The sequence below is a fragment of the Peromyscus californicus genome, unplaced genomic scaffold (genome assembly GCF_007827085.1).
Source record: "Peromyscus californicus insignis strain IS unplaced genomic scaffold, ASM782708v3 Scaffold_5__1_contigs__length_169319896, whole genome shotgun sequence".
Taxonomy (NCBI): domain Eukaryota; kingdom Metazoa; phylum Chordata; class Mammalia; order Rodentia; family Cricetidae; genus Peromyscus; species Peromyscus californicus.
This window is the reverse complement of record NW_026294573.1, coordinates 6,824,127-6,844,051: the sequence shown is the minus strand read 5'-3', so window position 1 is coordinate 6,844,051 and position 19,925 is coordinate 6,824,127. Positions and strand designations below refer to the sequence as shown.

Genomic DNA, 19,925 nt, shown 5'->3' with positions numbered 1-19,925 from the left:
GTGACCTTCTGTGACACCTTGTGTGGAATCTGTCTGCAGACTCATGCATGGGCAGCTGGGCGGCAGCTGGTGGTCTTGGGAGAACTGTCCTGAAGAAGCTGACGTCACGGATGCATTAATCCCCTGCTGACTTTATAATATGAGAGCATTCTCAGAGGTGACAGGTCAGCCTTCGCTGGAGAAAGCAGGTCCCCAAGAGTGTGCCTGTAGAGGACATGCTTGTCTCTTGCCCCTTCACTGCCTCTTCTTCTTTTTTTTTTTTTTTTTTTTTTTGGTTTTTCGAGACAGGGTTTCTCTGTGTAGCTTTGCGCCTCTCCTGGTATCCCACTTCTGGGTCACTATGCTCACACCATGACATTCTGCCTCAATTCTGGCCCACAAACAACACAGTCAAGTGACCTTGGGCTAAAATGACCCATGAGTCAAAATAAATCCTTCCTCCTTCGGTGTTTGTCAGGGTGACTCAGAAGTCCAACGGTCTCTGGGGACTCAGGCTCCTCACGCAGGCACGGGTGGGCAGGAGAGGCCCTGGTAACTCCTGGAGTCCACTCACCCGGCTCTCCCACGTGAACAGTCTGTTCACAGGAAGAGTCAACTGGACCAGACCCCCCAGAGACACTGAGGGAAACAACTTGGGTGTTCTCACTCCCAGCTAACCTAGTCCTTACCTTTTTCATTCACAAGGCTTTTTTTGAAACAGGATCTCATCTATCCAGGCTGGTTTGACCTTGCTATGTAGCCAAGGATAGCCTTGAATTCCCGGTCCTCCCGCCTCCACCTCCTAGGATTACAGGTGTATAGCATCACGCCCAGTTTATGTGGCAGTGGGAATGGAACCCAGGGCTTTTTGCATGTTAGGCAAGTGTTCTATCAGTTGAGCATAATGCATCATAACCAGCCCTCTGTGAGGCACAGCCAGAGACCACACACACACACACACACACACACACACACACACACACACACACACATACACACACTCGGTGTACACCTGTACTCTCGGTGCCAACTCCCAGCTGTTCATGAACTCAACAGTGCTTGGCAAATACAGATTATTTGCCACTCGACAGAAAGGGACAGAAAAGACACACGGACTTCCTTGAAAACACCAGCCACTGAAGCAACACGGAGCTTTAACAAAGCTCACCCTTGGAGGACAAAGAATGAACAGAGTGTCATTAATTTGAGGCCTTGTCCATGGTCACACACAGACATGGACATCCCCTTGGATGCAAATAAATATACTCCCAATGTGGGATGGCTGAAGGGACAATACATCCAAGCCGTCTCAGTCCCCATGGCTTGCTAGATCACAGTGATGCATCCTCAGATCACTTGCCAGGATGTCTTGTGCTGGTGACAGCAGTGGTGAATTGACACCTTCCTCAGCTAGGAGGTGAAGGATTCTCGGGGTTCCTCACATCCATCTCTAGGTGTGAAGAACCTGCAGAAGGTGCCACTAGCCTGCAGAAGACAGGATTTGGTGTTCCTGGAAGACATCTGCCCCTTGCATCTTCCAGGAACACATTTTGGTTTGAGCCCTGCTCCCCCCTTCCCAGAGGCCACACTCTTGCAAGGACTCCCTAGATACCTGGAGGGTCAGTTCTGCTGTGGAGCGGGAAAGGCTGGAGGCAGGGCAGCCTTGTGTCTAGAGCCCACGTGGGCTGCAGCATGAGGCAAGCAAAAGACATATGTGCAACCAACTGAACGACAGTGCAGCTAACACCAGCTCTGATGGGCTCAAGGTAAGTGCAGGCAGGGCTGAGTCAGGAACGGATCTCATCTTCAACTGGGCATCCCCACCACTGCAATTAAAACGGGCCCAGACAAAGCAGTGCAGACCCACCCCGACTGCTGGTTTGGGTTGCGTTCTGACTAACTCCTGAGTGCAATCCTTTCTCCCATAGATATGCTGCCAAACCAAGGCATGAGCATGTCTTCAAGGTCCCTGGGTCACACACAGCATGACCTTGGGGGTGAGACACTGGGGTGCAGAACTGCCGCAGGAGAGCTGGGAGCTGGGGAGAGGAACGCAGGGAGCAGAAGGGCCTGCTTCCTCCAGTGTGGCCTGCAGAAAGCCTCATGACCTGTGCAGTTGTGACATCTGGGGACAGCAGCCCGTTCAGACCCTTGGTTCATCTGGAGCGTCATCCCCAGGGCAGGCATGTGCTGACCACTTTGGCCAACCAATGTGACCCCCCCCACCTCCACCTGTGGCTCCTTCCCTGACACTGGATATTGCCAGGTGGTTTTTCTACCAGTAGACTGAGGGCTGCGGGAGCCCCAGCTGTTTAAGATAAAAATACAGCTGGGGATCTGCCACAGGGTCACTCTGGGGATCTGCCACAGGGCCACTCTGTGGGAATCTGCCGCAGGGCCACTCTGGGGATCTGCCACAGGGCCACTCAGTGGGGATCTGCTGCAGGGCCACTCAGTGGGGATCTGCCGCAGGGCCACTCTGGGGATCTGCCGCAGGGCCACTCAGTGGGGCAGTACACACGTTGTAGGGAAAAAAAAAAGTTCCTGAAAATTAAATTCCAAGAATTTGCCCCATTTAGGCTTTCTGGAAGCTTCTTCATTCCCTTTTCCATCACGCGCCCCTGGCTCTCTGTCAGGATGGGGGAAGAGGGAAACTGGGCAACAAGGAGAACTGGGGGATGAAGCCTGGTTTCGTTTCTGGGAGAAGGCCCTTGAGGGAAAGGTCTAAGGTATCGGTACAAGTAGCAGGGAGCTCTGATTACACTGATAATTTGGGGGCCAAAGTGAAAAGAGAGTATTTTTGTAGGGCAATAAGAAGCAGGGAATATGGGCTGGAGAGATGGCTCCGTGGTTAGGAGCACTATCAGCTCTTCCAGAGGACCGGGTTCAATTCCCAACACCCACATGGCAGCTCACAACTGTCTGTAACTCCAGCTCTGGGGATCTGACTCCCTCACATAGACACATATGCAGGCAAAACACCAATGCACATAAAACTAAAAAAATTAATCATAAGAAAAAGAAGCAGAAATTAAGAAGTTGGGACCATTTAGCGCACAATTAATTAGCAAGAACACTTGCCCAGGACTGGAAGTCAGATCTAGCTTGTGACACCCAGCTGCAATGTTTGTGCTGGAGATGTTAACTGGCATGTCACCCCAAGGGCTCCTTCTGCCACTCACATGGCCTACATTCTTCCCACGGAGGAATCACGGGCCCATTCAGGGAACCTGACGGCCACGTGAGGCCCTTGTGGGTGCTGGGAATGGGCTCTAGAACCTAACAGAGTTTCTGGCTGCCACTGGACTCCAGTTTCAAATCATCAGTCACTGAGGTCCCACCGGCAGCAAACTGGCCTGTCAGCAGGACAAGGTGTGCTATCGTTAGCACAGGACACACAAGAGCCACCTGAGCAAGGGGCAGGCCTCTGCTTCCACTGTTTCCTCCCCCCTCCCTCCCTTCCTCTCCCTAAGGGAGGGATGGGGATGCAGTCAGCAGCATCCACTGGGGCTCTGAGCCAGCACAGGGTGAATGCTTGCAAGGTCAGAGGTCCCCACAGCTGCGGGGACCTCACTTCACTGGGGAAGCATGCATGAAAGTGGACTTCAGGGAGGGAAGGCTGTGTCCCAGACACAAGTGACCATCCATCCCCCTCTCCCCAGGGACCTGGACACCCATCCACTCTTCCCAGCCTCAGATCCCCACTTCCTGACAGGCAGCAAGCTGACAGAGGTGTGTTCTTCACACTGTTATCAACGCAGCATAAGTGATTTGCAAGCAACAATTTTTTTAATGAAAAATAGAAAATTGAGGGTATCCCAGGTTCTAAGGCTGAGAACTCCTTCCTGAGACTCAAGACACCGATTATGTGACTGCTTGCTGTGGATGATGGACCACAGGGTCTGAAGAGCAGCAGCCTCGGTGGTCCTGACTCTGAGCATCACTCCTTCCTAACCCTGGGGCAGAAAGGGAAAGGGCATGCACAGGTGCATGCCAAGAACTCTGACAACGTCTCCCACCAACCTTTCCAACGGGGTTTTATTAGTGCTTGCTTCCGGAAAGGAAATCTTTGGTATTTCCCCACACTGGCCTCCCCTGTGCAACTCCCCACAGATAGAGTCGAGTCATTCTTCTGGGTAAGAACAGGACATTCTAAGCTCAGGCTGGGCAGTGACTCACTGTTATTCAGCATGGTGACACAAAGCCTGTTCACCCTCTCTCCCGGGGCATGCAAGGCCCCTTTCTCTCTGATTTTGAAACTTCAGAGGACTGAGTCCTTAAAGAACAGATGAGAACGCTAAGAAGCCAGAGAGGCAGAGCATAAAACAAAGAGATGATGTTTGGCACTAAACTTGCCTCCTGGATGGAATGTGAGTGGTGGCACGTGAGCTCCCCCACATGGCCAAAAGTGGAACCTCACTGCAACTACCTGTGATGCCAGCCACAAAAGTGAGCACCAGCCAGAAAAGGGCCCCAGGGCATTACACGTCCTTTCTGCCCAGGGTAGCTCTCTTGCAATAGAGGTGTTCTGTCAGTCTGGGTCACTGGAGGCCAGAGGAAGCAGAATTTTAACAAGAGTGCCTTTCATACAGAGCCCCAGCTCAGGCTACACTGTGCACACATCTCTAGTGAAAGCAAGGGTCCTTGCATGCACTGCCTGGGAGAAAGTACAGTCAAAAGTAGAGAAACAGCTTTCCTGATGCTCCTCACCAAATGAAAGCCCCTCTCTGGGAAAATTCCGAAAGACTGAGACTCTGTGTGACCGACAGAGCGTGACTGGGAGGCAGGGGCCATGGTAACCCTTCTATGCCCTGCCTTGTCCATGTGACTAAGCAGGAGGACAAAACAAAAGCTTCATGTGCCCTGAGAAGTTTGCTTTATGCTGTCGGCTTGCTTTTAAAAATAAAAATGCAGAGGCCCTGGAGGAGGCTGCAGTTAGGAGCAGTCTGTCCTGGTCCCAGTGGTACCAGGTTAGTGATGAAGAGAGGTGGAGACACCCGCAGAGTCAGCTGCCAGGCTTGGGGCCCCTAGAGAGGTAGTGTGATGAGGGCTAGCTGCAGCCTGCCCCCTAGTGCTGGGAATTGGCCACATACCCTCCAGGAAGAGGCTGTGAGCTGTAGTCATCTCCCCAGGAGCAGACAGAGCACCCTATCTAATAGATCAGAGACACCTGTGGCCCCGTGAGGGCAGAACAGATCTCAGTGGGGAAAGGGGAGCCCAGGTCTTTAGATGGGGGGGGGGGGGGGTGGCAAGGCAGTGTCTGTATCTGTCTCTCCTTTGTATATAGGGAGAGGCTGAGGGCAATGGGAATGCAGAGAACAGGGCTGTCAGGCACTGAGGAGGTAGAAGCTGCCTGAGCAAGGACCAGACGTCAGCTAGATGCACAGAGGGATGACGGGATTCCAGAAGAGGCAGGCTGCCCAGTGCAATCCCAGGATTGTGTCTACTCTTCTTGCCTGGCCCACTCACCAGGAGTCTGCATCCTTCTCTCCACCAACTCCGGCCCCTCTTCCTACAGAAACCGGTCCCAGGACCACCGGCCAGTCTGCACACACCACACTGGTTCTTTAACGTGCAGCCTCTCCCTGTCTTATTCTGCGTTGCAGACACTGATGAGTAACTGAGAGAGGCCTCAGAGTTTCCCTCCTGTCTGGGTTTCGAGGCATCTCCAAAGCAGAGGTCCGAGTTCTGCCTTGTTTTTGTGTCCAGGCACCATAATTACACAGAACCAGTGGGCCCAGGAAGCACGGCAGAATTTCGATCTCCCTTCTCTGGGGCCTGACTCTGGTACCAGGCTCGGGACAGCTGGGGCACATTGAGCGGGTGACAGAAAGTTCGATAGTGACTGAGACCAGGGTACGCCTGTCATCCCAGAAAGGCCTCGTAATCCATGTACCAAACCAGCTGTCCAGAAAGAGGCAGGACGCCGGAGATGGGCCACTTCTTGGGCTCATGGCCCACCCGGCTCACCAGCATGGTGATCTCACGCTTTGTCCTCCCCATGACCAGGACAGCTACCTTCTTGGCACGGTTGATGAGGGGCAGGCTGAGGCTCATGCGCTGGTATGGCCTGAAAGGGCTCTCCGTCAGCACCACCAGCTGATCTCCATCCAGGCCCGTGGGTGACTGTGGGAACAGGGAGGCTGTGTGCCCATCAGTGCCCATGCCCAGCAGCACCAGGTCAAAGCTGCTGTTGGCCACCAGGGCTGAGATGTCGCTGGCATAGGTCTGGGCCCCCTGGTCCTCTTCAGCACAAAGCCGCTGGTGCAGGTGCACCGGCATGGGGTGAATGTTGTAGTAGGGTACCCTAATGTGCTGCAGCAGATGAGCCTGCAGGCCCTGGAAGTTGGACTCTGGATCTGAGAGAGGGACGCAGCGCTCATCAACCAGCCAAAGGTGTGTGTGGGCCCAGGGGAAGCTGTAATGCCCTGTGGCCAGCTGCTGGAAGAGGGCTATGGGGCTGGAACCCCCTGACAGTGCCAGGTGGAACTTGCCAAAGCGTCGTACGGACTGCACTGCGGTGGCTTCAATGTCACCGGCTAGCTTAGAGATCAGCTCCTCCGGCCAGGCAGTGATCAGTGGGCTCTCTCTGTACTGGGCCCTGAGGACCTGGAAGTCACTGGGCTTTGGGACTGACCCCAGCTCTGGCATCAACACCTCTAGCTGCTGCTGGGAGAAGGACAGCTGACCACCACTGAACTCAAAATCCAGCAGATGGCCATTCTCTGCTCCCCCGGGGTAAAGGCGTGGAACTTCGAGGGCCAGACTGTCCAGTAAGGGGGTCCAGAAGACCCAGGAGGCCAACAGGTTCTCTGTGGTGATGAAGGACTCCTTTCGGCAGTGGAAGATGTGAGACAAGAGGGTGGAGTAGGCATCTTGCTCCCGCACAGGTTTATAGGCATAGTAATCAGACAGAGGACGACCAAAAAGGCGGAGCCCAGGCTGGCCCTGCACCTCCGTCCAGCTCTGGGTGGGGACGTAGGGCTTGAACAGGTTCTGGCTGACCAGGATGGTGGGGTGGCCCAGCTCGCCATGTCCAATGTAGAAGATAATCTGCTGGGGCAGGCACCGGCTCTGCGCGGACGCCCAGTGCCTCTCGCTCTGGGTGCAGTATGCCCGGTTCTTAAACAAGATCCGAACGTAGCCCACTCTTTCGTCCAAGGCCTTGCCAGACATCAAGAGGAAAGGGACGCCCTCCCAGCGCAGGTTGTCGACGTGGACAAGGACACCTAAGGTGGAGAAAGAACAGACAGCGACACCGCAGCCTGCCGGCTGGCTCTGCAGCCACCCTGCACCCCGGGCCCCGCTCAGCCCGTCTCACTGTGCCTTCTGTTTCTCCTTCCCAGGCAGGGGTGGAAACAGCGAGCAAGGTGAACGCTATGGCCATAACAGCAGCACTCTGAGGTCCCTCTGAGAGACCTGGTCTAAATGGGTTTGGAGTCTGCCGTGGAAGGATCTCGTGGGGCAAAAGGGGTAGGAGGCATGTTGGATCCTGAGGGATAAGGGCAGTGTCCCGAGGCAGCGTCTCTTTGTGTGAAGCCCCCAGAATGCCAAAACAAAGTCAAGCGTGAGTGGAAGCCAGGTGGGTGGGGGTAGGAGTCTATGGAGTAGGAGGAATGTGTGCATGTGTGTGCGAGCCCCAGTCACAGACGCAGGCGCTGACATACTACACACCAGTTCAAGCCTAGCTGAGATGCTGCCTTTTCGCCTTGTCTCCTCACCAACGAGGACAATAACTGCAGCTGCCTGTGGGTGTGTGAGGACGGACTGAGAGGAGGTACATACGCTGCCCAGCACATCAGATGGCCTTTATATGCAGGGCTGTCTCACAGTCATGGGCTCTACCTGCTAGGATCCAGCTGCTCTCCCCAAAGGCTTCTGGAACTTTCCAGGTGGATCTAGCAACTATCTGCTGGCCAATGTGGTGTCTGTCCACAGGGACATTCCTTGGCTGTGGCTGGACTGAGGTTTGCCATATTATGGAAGTCATATACACACCCCACGAAGGTGGCACCTATCTCAATCCCACAGGCATGCCCTCAGGAGACCTTTCTGGAACTGAATGGAGGCTGCTGTAGGTGACCTGCAGCTTTAAAATGGCAGAAGGCCTAGGGGGTGGTGATCACAATGTACTGCACCCTCTTGTAAAGATTCTTTGGAGTCCAAGCTACCACGCTCCAAAGGGCACTGGCTGGAACAGCTGCTTCCAGCTGCCGGTGGCCCCACAGCTGCCGGCTCTGGTGCCTACCTGCAAAGGTTGGTGTCAGGCTCTGGAAACCGTCTGGCTTCTGCAGCTCTTGACGCACCTGCCCACTATAGGCCTGGTACTGGCCCAGGATGGCACTGGTCTTCTGCAGCCCCCGCAGGGCCTGGAAGGTCTGGAGCTTATGCTGTAGCACGGCGGCTGAGCTGTTGATGTTCTGGGGCAGTTCCATGGCCACCAGCGTGAGGATCTCCGTCAGGTGGTTCTGCAGTGTGTCACGGATGACACCGTACTCCTCATAGAAACTGGCTCGGCCTGAGCGACAGGGGGGCTGTCAGAAGGGTCCCCGAGGCGGTAAGACACTACCCATCACTTGTCCTGGCATCCTTATCCTTCATCCAGAGAACCCATGACAAGGAGGGTCACTGCAAACCTCGACATGAGACAGGAAAGGGGACGTTGGGGCAGCCTCCCTCCATCAAGAACGACTCTAGAGAAGGGATCATTCCACTGGGCCTGTTCAGGAATTGTCTTGGGAAGGTTCTAGTCTCAGGGCTAGGCAGAAACATCTGTTGAGCTTGGCTAGCCTCCCTGCCTGCCCTCCTTCCCTGGGCACTGGCCGGGCGAGGGTGGGGGGAAAGAGAGGGGGTAACCTAGCCAGGGCGAGAGGAGGGAGGATGGCTGAGAAAGGACTGGGTGTTGACTCTGACAGCCACCTCCTACTGTGAGCTGCTTAGATGTGCATCCGACCACTGGACAGAACCAAACACACACACACACACACACACACACACACACACACACACACACACACACACACACGACCCACTGCAAGAGCACACTTAGCCAGGGTACACGGAAATGGGAAGGAGAGATAGGGGGAAGGAGACAAAGGAAATAAAACTGTGAGCTGTGACAGAGGGTCATGGGAGGCTCCTCTGAGATGAGAGCATTTCAGGTGAAGGAACCCTGATGTGCACAGCCCTGGGGCAGGAGAGACGGGGCCTGCTGGGGCTGGACAGAGAAGTAGCAAGGAGACAGTGGAGACGAGGCTGGAGGGGAGTTGAGGTCCTGTGGGATGAGGTAATGAATGGTACAGTGCTCTGGACTCCAAGGGAAGCCCCTGGATGGCCCCATTGGAGCAGCCCTGAGGTACACCGAGAGCAGGGCCCTGGCCTGCTGTGTGGCGAGGCTGTGGAGGCAGGAAGAGATGGAAGGGGTGACCAGGCTCCCGCTAGAGCAGTGGCCGAGGAGCGAGAGTCATTTCTGCCTGGAATTGACTGGACTTGCCACAGAAGAGGACAGTGTGAGTGAAGGGAGAGGGGAGGAGGCAAAGGCGGATCCTCAACCTGGGCCTGAGCAACAGGGTGGCCGGTGGTAACACTCACAGAGTGGGAGGGCAGGACAGGGACAAGCGGAAGGAAACCATGCACGTGTCTCATGTGTCAGCATCCAGGTGGAGACAGACGGCTGGCTGACAGGTGGGAAGGGCCACAGTGAAGGTCAGGGGTCGTGCCTAGAACATGGAGCCCAAAGCTTGCCACCTGTGACCTGGTACAGCACCGAACACCTGACATATGTCACTCTTGTACCACAAAGTCCCCACGAGGCAAGTACATACTTACCCCTGCTCTACATGGGAAGGGATCATGTGACCGGGGCTAGGGGAGCCCTCCTTCCTAGACTAAGGTATGTGAGTTCTGATTACCCCTGACTTCAACACAGACACAAGCATCGAAGCACAGGGTTCAGATCTACTGCTACCCTCATCACAGCCTTGGGTATCCCAGCTTGCCAACACCCAGTCCCTCACCACCTCACTCACAGAGCAAACCTGAAAGCCTGGCACAGAGCGCAACTGCTTACCAAATGCTTTGCCGCACACACTGCTGTGCAGCTAACTGATTCCTATGTATTCTGAGCACCGAGGGGCGTGGGCCTCCAATACTGCAGGCCTGCCTTCTCCAGCCCACTCGATGCTGGCCATTCACGTCTGCATATGAGGCCCACGGTGCGGACTTGCTGCTTAAGGTACTGCCACTTTCACACAGTAGGCAGCAAAAGGAATGAATGCACACACATCCTGGCACACACGTCCTGGCACACACATCCTGGCACACACATCCTGGCACACACATCCTGGCACACACATCCTGGCACACACATCCTGGCACACACATCCTGACACAGGACATCACAAGGAGACAGAACTGCTTGGATCAAGTAGGAACTTATTCGAGGAGGGTACAGGGGCTGAAAAGATAGGTCAGTAGTTAAGAGTACTTCCTGCTCTTACAGAGGACCAGAGTTCAGTTCCTGAAGGCTACATCAGTCAGCTCACAACTGCCTGTGACTCCAGCTCCAGGGGATCTGACACCCTCTTCTGGCCTCTGAGGGTACCAGAACACACATGTGCTAACAAAGATGTTGAGTGCAAACACATGCACACACACAAAGAAAAGTAAAGTCATAATAAATAAACAAATAGGCCAGAAACTGGCCCACATGAACAGGATTTCAATTAGTAACCATCACTGAAGTTGGCAATTCAGTAGGGGTGGTTACAGATCAGAAGGCGCCGGGGGAGTCGGAGTAGAGAAGACCCCTGAGCTCGCAGAGGGAGGCCGGCTGACGAGGTGAAAGGACGGCTGGAGGAGCTCGGCAGCAGAACCTCACCTAGCCCACATGTGGCCCTGGGCTCCAACCGCAGCACCACAAAAAAAGAAACAGGCAAACCAAAAGCTGCTGTACAGTGTGTGGCTCCTCACTAAAGTTTAACAAGCATTCTTTAAGGACACAGACATACATGACAGCAGTAAAGAGAACCAGGCGTGGCTGACACGACCCAGTCAGCCACATTCCCGTCCTGTGCACATGAAGCTCTCAGGTCAGAGTCCTGTCACCCGAATAAGAACCTGGGTGTGGTGGTGCACATCTGCAACCCCAGCCCTGAGGAGGTGGAGACAGGGGAGCCCCAGTAACAGCTGGCTGGTCACAGAGAGACCCTAAGTCAAAATAAACAATGTGGAGACTGATTGAGGAAGACACTTGGCTCCCCACAAGCCCACATATGTGTACACACACGTACATACAAAAGTGCACAAACATACACACTGAAGTAAGCATGCTCAAAATTGAGAACAGAGGGTAGGAAACAGGACAGAGTCCAAGGAGACACACACAGAGCTCTTCAGGTGCTTTAATAACTGCAGAGGGGGCGAGGATGACCATGGGCAGAGGTGTCTGCAAACAAGGCTGACGACCGAAACCCGAGGTCCCACAGATGGAAAGAGGAACCGGCTCCCACCGGTTATCATCCAACCTCCACGGTGTGCCATGGTGTGCACACGCCCATACATGCACATCAATAATAAGTAAATAAGTGCACTAAAGGGTTTTTGAAGTGTGGCACAGTGGCAGAATGTTTATTATGCTTGAGGCTCTGGGCTCATTGGGGGGGATAAAAAATTTGAATTAAAACCTGTTTGCATTTCTTATTACATAGTTATATTCACCTTGCATGTGTTTTCTAAGCATTATTTTTCCTGGAATCTAGTTAATATTTAATCCAAACAGATAAAAGGGAGGCAAGCCTGGCTTAGACGTAGGAAGCTAAGCATGTTCTGAGCAGGCACCCTGAGTCTTCAGAGCCTGCCGTGCTGGAGACACATGGTAACATGGAAATAATAAAATGTAAAAGGCAGTTGGGGGCTAGAGAGATGGGTCAGTGGTTAAGAGTACTTGCCACTTTTCCAGAAGAACTGAGTTCGGTTCCCAACACCCTCAACTACCTGAACTCCAGCTCCAGGGGATTTGATGCCCTCTTCTGGGCTCCACAGGTACTGCACACACACACACACACACACACACACACACACACACACACACACACACACACACACACACAATTAAAAGCAAAAATAGAGACAAGCAGTGGTGGCCCACACCTTTAATTCCAGCACTTGGAAGGCAAACTTCTGTGATCTTGAGGTCTACATAGTGAGTTCCAGGACAGCCAGTGCTACATAGTGAGACCCTGTCTCAAAAAAATTAAAAAAATAAAAATAAAAATAAATAAAAAGAGTTCTTTAAAAAGATATATATTTTTAAAAATGGTAGGGAGCTGGAGATGGCTCAGCGTTTGTTGTTCTTACAGAGGACCAGGATTCAGTTCCCAGCACCCACATGGTGGCTCACACCATCCCTAATTCCAGTTTCAGGGAATCTTACACCCTCTTCTGACACCCACAGGCAGCAGGCACTGGTGTGACGCACAGGCATATATTCAAGCAAGATGCTTATACACAAAAAATAGAAACAAATACTTTTTTTAAAAAGGTAGTTGGCATTTTATGAGAAAGGTGCAAGGACACCATTTAAAACCTGCTGATTCTGACGAGCGCAGACGTGACATCTGGTGGTCATCCCTGAAAGGTCACTGGAGGTACAAGGTGAGGCAACAATGAACTTCACCGAGCCTGAGATTCGAACCTGGCTAATTATAGTCACAGGAAGAAGCTGGGTGCTAGCTCAGCCTGGCACCCTCGATGGCAAATCCAGCTTCAGGGATACTCAAACATGAAAACCCATACCCGATAAAAATCAATGAATTAGAGCAGATTTAAGCAAAGAGAGGATGGTTACGGCTTTAAGAACAGATGAATTTTTGATGGAGAGAGAGCACCAGAGTCCTTAAAAGCCCGCTATGTGCTTACTATTCATTAATTTCCTAAATCCCCGAGTGGCCCCTTTCCTATTTTTATCCACCGGCTTCTTGATTCTGGGGAGATTGGATGCCTGGGGTTTACTACCTGCTGAGTGGAAGAGAGCTGTCTTTATTTCTTCACTTCAGGCTCAGGGGTGTGCCTGTGTTTAGCACAAGCCATGGATTTCTGGTCTCTGCTCTCCACCTGGTCATCTGTGAAGGACCAGGGCTGTGGCCTGGGCCACATGTGAAGGAGGAAGAGACTGTGCAGGGGCTCAGGCGCTGAGCGGCAGGTGGGAAGCCAGGCGCTGGCGCTCCTGTGGGACTCAATGTGCTGACTAGTCCGGGAACTGCCAGTTGTCAGGAACCCAATCTGTTCCCTGAAGGGGTCTGTACTGGCTTTGCGCATCCTTTCCCAGGTTAAAGGTTGCCAGCTAAAATCTATAGTATTGGAAAGCGAAAGTGCAAGCAGTCTGGCCAACTCAAAGAAAGCCCCTGTGAACTCAGCTCCTGACTGCGAGTCCAGGGCAGATCGCGGCTTTGCCCTGGCATCCTGTCGGTCTAAGGAATGGAGGACAGCTCGAAACTGCCTCCCATCTCTGGCCCAGGGACCCCGCTGTAGGAATATACTGGAGGGGAAACAGTTGATGATCACAAACATTCTGGAGGTAGAGACTGGCTACACAATATTGCAAAGTACTACAACACACTGAGTCACAAACTTGAAGTTGTGAATTTTACAGAGTGTGAATTTGATCTCAGAAGAAAATTTCAGAAAGTACTATTTAAAATAGCAAAAACTGGAAACAGCCAAAATGCATACTTATAGAATTTATACTGCATATTCTGTGATATAAATAGAACGGAACAAAAATATAGAGCTGTTAAAAATACATTATGCAAATTGTCAATATATGGAAATGGAGGTGGGGGCTAAGTAAGAAAGGACAAGTATTACAGACCAATTACAGGTTGTTACGTACTAAGCCAATGTTGGCTGGAATAGGCATCTTAAGACTGTTCCTCTCCTGGTAAACTTGGACAGCATCTCTATTTGTTAAGTACATCCATGGACATTACCTATTTTAATGCCGAAAATCACCCAGAGAACACTACCGTGGCTTTCAGCACTACAAACCTTGAGCTGAGGGTCACGTCCCCAGAAATGAACCAGTAACCCCCTTCCATAGCTTCGGTGCTGTGCGAGAGCTGGGTTTCCCAGCAAAAATAGATTACTTTAATGAAACAAAGGAAAAACTACTAAAAGCCAGCTGCAGTCCCTCCCAATGTCTTCGGGGATCGCTAAAAATAAGGCCGGTGAGGGCAGAGCAGAAACTGTCTGATGCCTGGCTGTTCCTCCCCTTCTCCAGGGCCCTCCCTCTGGGCAGGAGGCTGCAGCTACCCCAGCTAGGCCTGCAGACAGCAAGGCAGATTGATCGGAAGGGACACTGCTCTGCTGAGCAAGTGCCCAGCGCCACCATATGTCACAAGGTGGAAGGAGCAGGACAGCTGGTGCTGCCCGCCAGGACCCTGGCTGTTTCGGTACCCTGGTGAGAGGCACAGGGCAGTCACTCTAACTCATACACCATACTCCTTTCCCTGGGGCCTGGACAGAGACACTGCCCAGCACGGACAGCCTCGGGAAGTGTGTCCCCCACCCCCCACCCCTTCCAAAGGCTTCTGTGCAGAGAGAAACTGGGTTAGTAGAGAGTGCCTCTGAGTACAAGGTAGTGAGGAAAGCCAACTCCTGAGGCCTGGGCACTGAGAGGATGAGGAACACAACGGTTAAAAGTTTGGGTTCTGATGATCCAGAGGCTGGGTTCAGATCCCAGAACACAGACTACTGAACCTCTGTCATTAAAGACCTGATTCCTCTGCACAGCCATTTGGAGTCACTGCTATATTGCAGCAGGTGACCTAACCAAGGTCACACCCATAGCCCATGCTGCTGCATCAGGAGACCCCACGAGGGCCCTAGGGCGTATGTGACTTGGGGCAGGGCCTCCTGTGGGTTGAACCCAGGTCAGACACTGCGGGGTTACTACTGGCTTGATGGATGGTTCTTGCTTCCTCCTCCAGGGTGCCCCAGCCTGGGCAGCAGCCTCTGCAGCAAGCTCCACTGAGCCAGAGGCTGCAGCAGAAGCCTCGGAGGGAGGGAGGGAGGGAGAGAGGGAGGGAGCTGTGGAACTGCTGCCACCCAGGTGGATGGGGGTGGGAGAAAGAGCCAAGTGACCTTGCAGTTCAAAAGTCCCTTTCCCATGGCTGCTGCAAAGCAGGGGAGGGGCAGAGGAACAACAGGCCAGGATAGGAGTCCCTCCCCTACCAGAATGCAGGGTACAGTTTAGACTCCCCCAGCATCTACTCCTAGGAAGGAGTAAGTAACACATGAGTGGTATGGCAGGGGGAGGGGAGGGCAGTGGACTGGGAATGCCTTGTGACCTTGCTCTTTTTGCTTAAAATTCAAACGGAAGGGCTCAGAATGAAGCCTCGGAAACATTCAGCCCACACTGAGGCCATCAGGAGCGTCACTCTTCTGAGCCCACCACTGTCACCCAGATGTTGGCACTTGGGCAGATCTACAGTTCCTGTCCGGAAGGTAGGAGAGGGGGACCGTGCCTGGGTCACCAGAGCTTCTGTAGATGCCTCCTTAGGACCTTGTAAGACTTGTCCTCCCAGCACTCACGTGTGTCATTCTATTGCCAAAGTGGCCCATGACAGAGCCCTCCTCCTGGGCTTGGGACTTGGTAGCAGAGTTTCCCATTATTGCTGTACCTAGACCAGAAAGACCCAGCAGAGCAGCAGTCCCGCTGGCCAGTGCAACAAAAACAGATTCTAGAAGAGGGAAGTGGTAGCATGTGTCTGTAATCCCAGCACTTGGGAGCCTGAGGCAGGAGGATTTCTATGAGTTCAAGGCCAGCCTGAGCTATATTGTAAGATGGAGGCCAGCCTAGGCTACCTTGAGAGACACTATCTTAAATGAAACAAAACGAAACAAAGCACTTGTTAAAAGGAAGCACATCCGGCTAGCTGGCCAGTCCCACACAACAGCCCTCGGAACAAGGGGGAGCCTGGCCGCTTGGCCTCCCACTGAGTGGGAGAGTATTGTGCTGGAGGCTCAGGCACAGTTAAGTCCACCTGCTATATACAGCAGTCTTGTAGCCAGAGCCCATGACCGTTCCCTGGGCACAGCCACCCGGGTATCAGCTGCTGCTCAGACCCACACTCTCACTGTTACAGGCTCAACTCAGCAAGTCCACCTGCCCAGGCATCCTCCCACCCAGGGGTCCACCCGCCCAGGCATCCATCCACCTGCCCAGGCATCCACCCGCCCAGGCATCCATCCACCTGCCCAGGCATCCACCTGCCTTTCTGCCTGTTCCTTGGCTTCCATTTTCTAAGTTTCAAAGGCACCTTTGCCATAGCCTGCCTGGCCCCTGTCTCCACAGAGACCCTGCAAAGAGTCCATAGTGGGTGTGCAGTACATGGAGGACATGGGCAGGAGAGGGGCAGAATGTAGAGGTGAGAGGACCAGAGCCAGCTCTACACACGGGACTCTTCCATGCCCCGTGGTGAGCACAGGGAAGACGCCAGGCAGAGGGAGCCAGACCCTGCCTCCCAGCTGCGGCAGGAACAGACCAAGTCCAGACAGCAGAAACTGCTGGTTGGCTCCAGAGTGGCCACTGCACCTCTCACTGGACCCACGTTCTCAGTACCAGAGCTGCAGCTCAGCTCTGCAGACGAAGCAAGGACAGCTGCAGCACACACTCCTGCTTGGACATCAGACACCTGAAAGGGCTCTGGAGATGTCCTGAGACCCAGGTGAAGCCACCACAGGGGGCTGTAATGTTCTCTGCTGTGATCCTGGAGGAGGGAGACCCAGTGCCTCCTGATGGAGAGATGCCTGTCTAGGCCTGGCTGGGAAGCTCTGTCTAGCCTCCTGCCCCTCATTCCTCACCTGCCTACCACAGTCTGCCTGTGGCCTCCATACTGGAGTTTCTCACCCCCACCCCAGCCTCCCAGAGGCTGGATCTCGTCTGAGAACCTACCACCCAGCCCAGAGCTTCCAGCACTAACTACACACACCAAGAGAGAGGAGAGAAGCCAGAGTTACCGAGAGGAAGAGAAAGACAAAGCAAAAAGGACAAACGGAAGAGAGGAAGGACAGACCTCTAGCTGCTCTTTGGTCCAGGAGCTTAGAGCTCTCTCCTCTAGTCAGGTCACATTTTGGGGTATGAGGGGGGTGGCCCCAGGGAGTTCCTGCAGCTGCAGAAGGTAGGTATACAGCTGTGTGGGGTGGTGGCACTGTGTAGTGGTGCCAGGTGTGAGAGCCAGGGCCACAGTGCTGGCCTAGAAACAGACCAAGGCCCCTGGACAGAGTGCCATAGCACTTCCTGTAGAGAAGGCCAGTAATTGTCCCTACCTCATATGCTTCTGGGGAGACAGTTAGCTTTTTAAATTATTATTGTTATTCAGTTATTAGAGGATGATGATGTAAGAACCAATGTTGTAAATTTTAGTAACAGGGCTGGAGAGATTTTAATCACTGGGCTTAGTGGTTAAAAACACTTATGCGCTCGCAGAGGATCTGCATTCAATTCTCAGCACCCACATGGAGACACACAACTGTCTGTGACTCCAGTCCTGGGGATCCAGCGTCCTCTTCTGACCTCCCTGGGCACTAGGCATGCATGTGGTGCACACACACTTTCAGGCAAAACACTAACACACATGAAATAATGAAATAAAGATAAAAATGGTTTTAATTATAATAACAGGACCAGAAAGGTGGTTTGGTAAGTAGATGTGTGCTTGCCACCCCAAGCCTGATGATCTGAGTTCAATATCCAGGAGTCACATGGTAGAAAAGAACTGACTCCAAAGATTGTCCTCTAACCTCCACAAGATCACATGACACATGCGTGCACGCACATGCACACACAAGCACAGCACTTCTAAATGTTTTGTAATAACATGGCAGAATGCTCAAAGAAACCTTATCTGTCATCACCTGCAAACCTACTCTTGCCAGAGATGTAACAGTGACACACTGAGGGCACCGACCCTGGACTGGCACCCTTCATTCAGTACTCTGTAAGACGGGTGGCCTCCTGGCACCTACAATCACGTGAGAGAGACAGCGAGGCCAGCACAGGACAAGAGCAGCCCCACAGAGAGCAATGGAAGTCTGTGGCTTCCGGAGGGAGTGACCGCAAAGGCCTCTCACAGGAAGAGCAAGTGCTAGAGGTCACTTGAGAGGGAGGAGGGCACAGGAGAGGCTGCCATGTCCCAGGCGGTGGCATCACTCACACAAGCACAAACCCTCACAACTGCAATGACTCACATCACACTAGTGTAAAACCCACATTAGTGGAGTATGGGAGTGTGGCAGCACACACCTAGAGTCCCAGCACCAGGGAGGCAGAGGCTGGAGGATCACAAGTTCAAGGTCATTCCTGGCTATGTAGTAATTTTGAGGCCAGCCTGAGCTATGAAACCCTGCGTCAAAAACAACCATACATGCATACATACAGACACAGACACACACATGAAAAGATGCCTGGAGTAACCTCCAGCACTGACTTCTTGTCAGCTGTTTCAAGTGTCTGCACCAGGTGCCTGTCACTGGACCAAATGCCTCCTAGGGCATCAGTGACAACCTGGGCTTTGCTGCCAGGCACCCTGCAGGTCAGCTCAGTAAAGAGTGCAGCACACAGCAGGAGCTTAAACACCAACAGGACTCCGCCCTCCGAGCTGAGCTGGCCACGGTGCAAAGGCCTGGCTGGCACTCCAGACTGCAGCCTGGAGCGCCACCAAAGCCCAGGCAGGCAAGGCTGAGGAGCCGCGGGGCGCCAGACCCACGGGGCACCAGACCCACGGGGCACCAGACCCACGTACCTTTTGTGTCCACAGTCTCCTTCATGATGATCTCCACGCGCTCCACGTGGTGCCTGTTCCAGAGGCCATCCAAGGCCTTACGGTTCTGATCTCGGAAGGGCAGGATCTGAGCCACGGCCTGTCGGGGAGGAAGACTGGTCATCCCAGGTTCCTGGGTGAAGGAAGAGCCCTGGCTCCTGAGCTCCAGACCTCTTCGCTTAAGGGAGAAACCATCTGTGGGCACCAGGTCCTAGACCTCAGGTCTCACAGCTCAATGGAGACACTTAAAACTAAATGGCTTAAACAGTTTCCAGCCACGAAAGAACATGTTTAAAATTGACTGTCTTCCTGTGGCCAGTGGTAGAATGCTGGCCTCGCATGCCTGAGACCCCAGGTTCAATCTGCAGTACAAAGAGAAAAAAAGGACAGTAAAGGGGAAAAAATGAACCCTATCTTTTAAGACTATCAACTTTAATAAAAATAGTTTAATGACAAAATTGTAACATGAAAAACTTTAAACTGTATACATTTAATAATATTCCTTTTCATTTCCAGGGCACTGATTCCTTATCAAGACTGGCCCTGGTCTGGGGAGCACAGTTTGAGACTATTACCATGACAGACACAGAGGGTCAGATGGGAAGGGAAGCACCTGCCTGTGAGCTGGTTCCCTGCCCAGTATGTGGCCCACCTCAGCAGTCTGGGTACCAGAGGGCACAGTGCACTCTGTACTGGGAATGCTAGCGCTTGATGAGCCCAGAGTTCTGAGGCCTGTGCAGAGTGAACTGGCCGCTGACCTGTAACTTCCAGATCGCTCCCAGCTCCTGTTTCTACGCTTCACTGAACCACTTGGATTCAAGAGTCCACTCCCTCACTCAGTTCTAAGTTGTTATCATCCTTTTGCCTCAAGACAGAATTCAAGATGATCAAGATTTTTATTTTTAAAAGGCAGATGGGTGAGGGATTTAAAAAGCTAATTCTAATTTCCACAGCATTTCCAAATTAAAAACATCCAGATATCAGAGTCCCTGGACCACTTCTGTGGAGAAGGCAGGTCAACATGGGGAGATCAGGATGTACACCCTCTCTGGAAAGCCAAGACAAGGAGATAGAAAATGGTCCTTCCTGCTATTCACTGGTCTCTCCTGCTTCCACATCTCCTGT

At 53.0% G+C, this 19,925-nt stretch overlaps 1 protein-coding gene across 3 annotated transcripts in view; it reads right to left on the bottom strand.

Moving 5' to 3' along the window:
• Nucleotides 1-244: 244 nt before the first annotated feature.
• Nucleotides 245-19,925, bottom strand: part of LOC128096576 (GDH/6PGL endoplasmic bifunctional protein-like) — a 35,129-nt gene continuing 15,448 nt past the window's right edge. For all 3 annotated transcript variants that reach the window (XM_052716318.1, XM_052716317.1, XM_052716319.1), the window contains 3 exons: nt 18,783-18,900; nt 8,228-8,497; nt 245-7,208 (listed from right to left, as the gene is read on the bottom strand). In XM_052716318.1, coding sequence (XP_052572278.1) covers nt 5,845-7,208; nt 8,228-8,497; nt 18,783-18,900 — 1,752 coding nt within the window. In that variant the 3' untranslated portion in view covers nt 245-5,844. The remainder of the gene's footprint in view (nt 7,209-8,227; nt 8,498-18,782; nt 18,901-19,925) is intronic.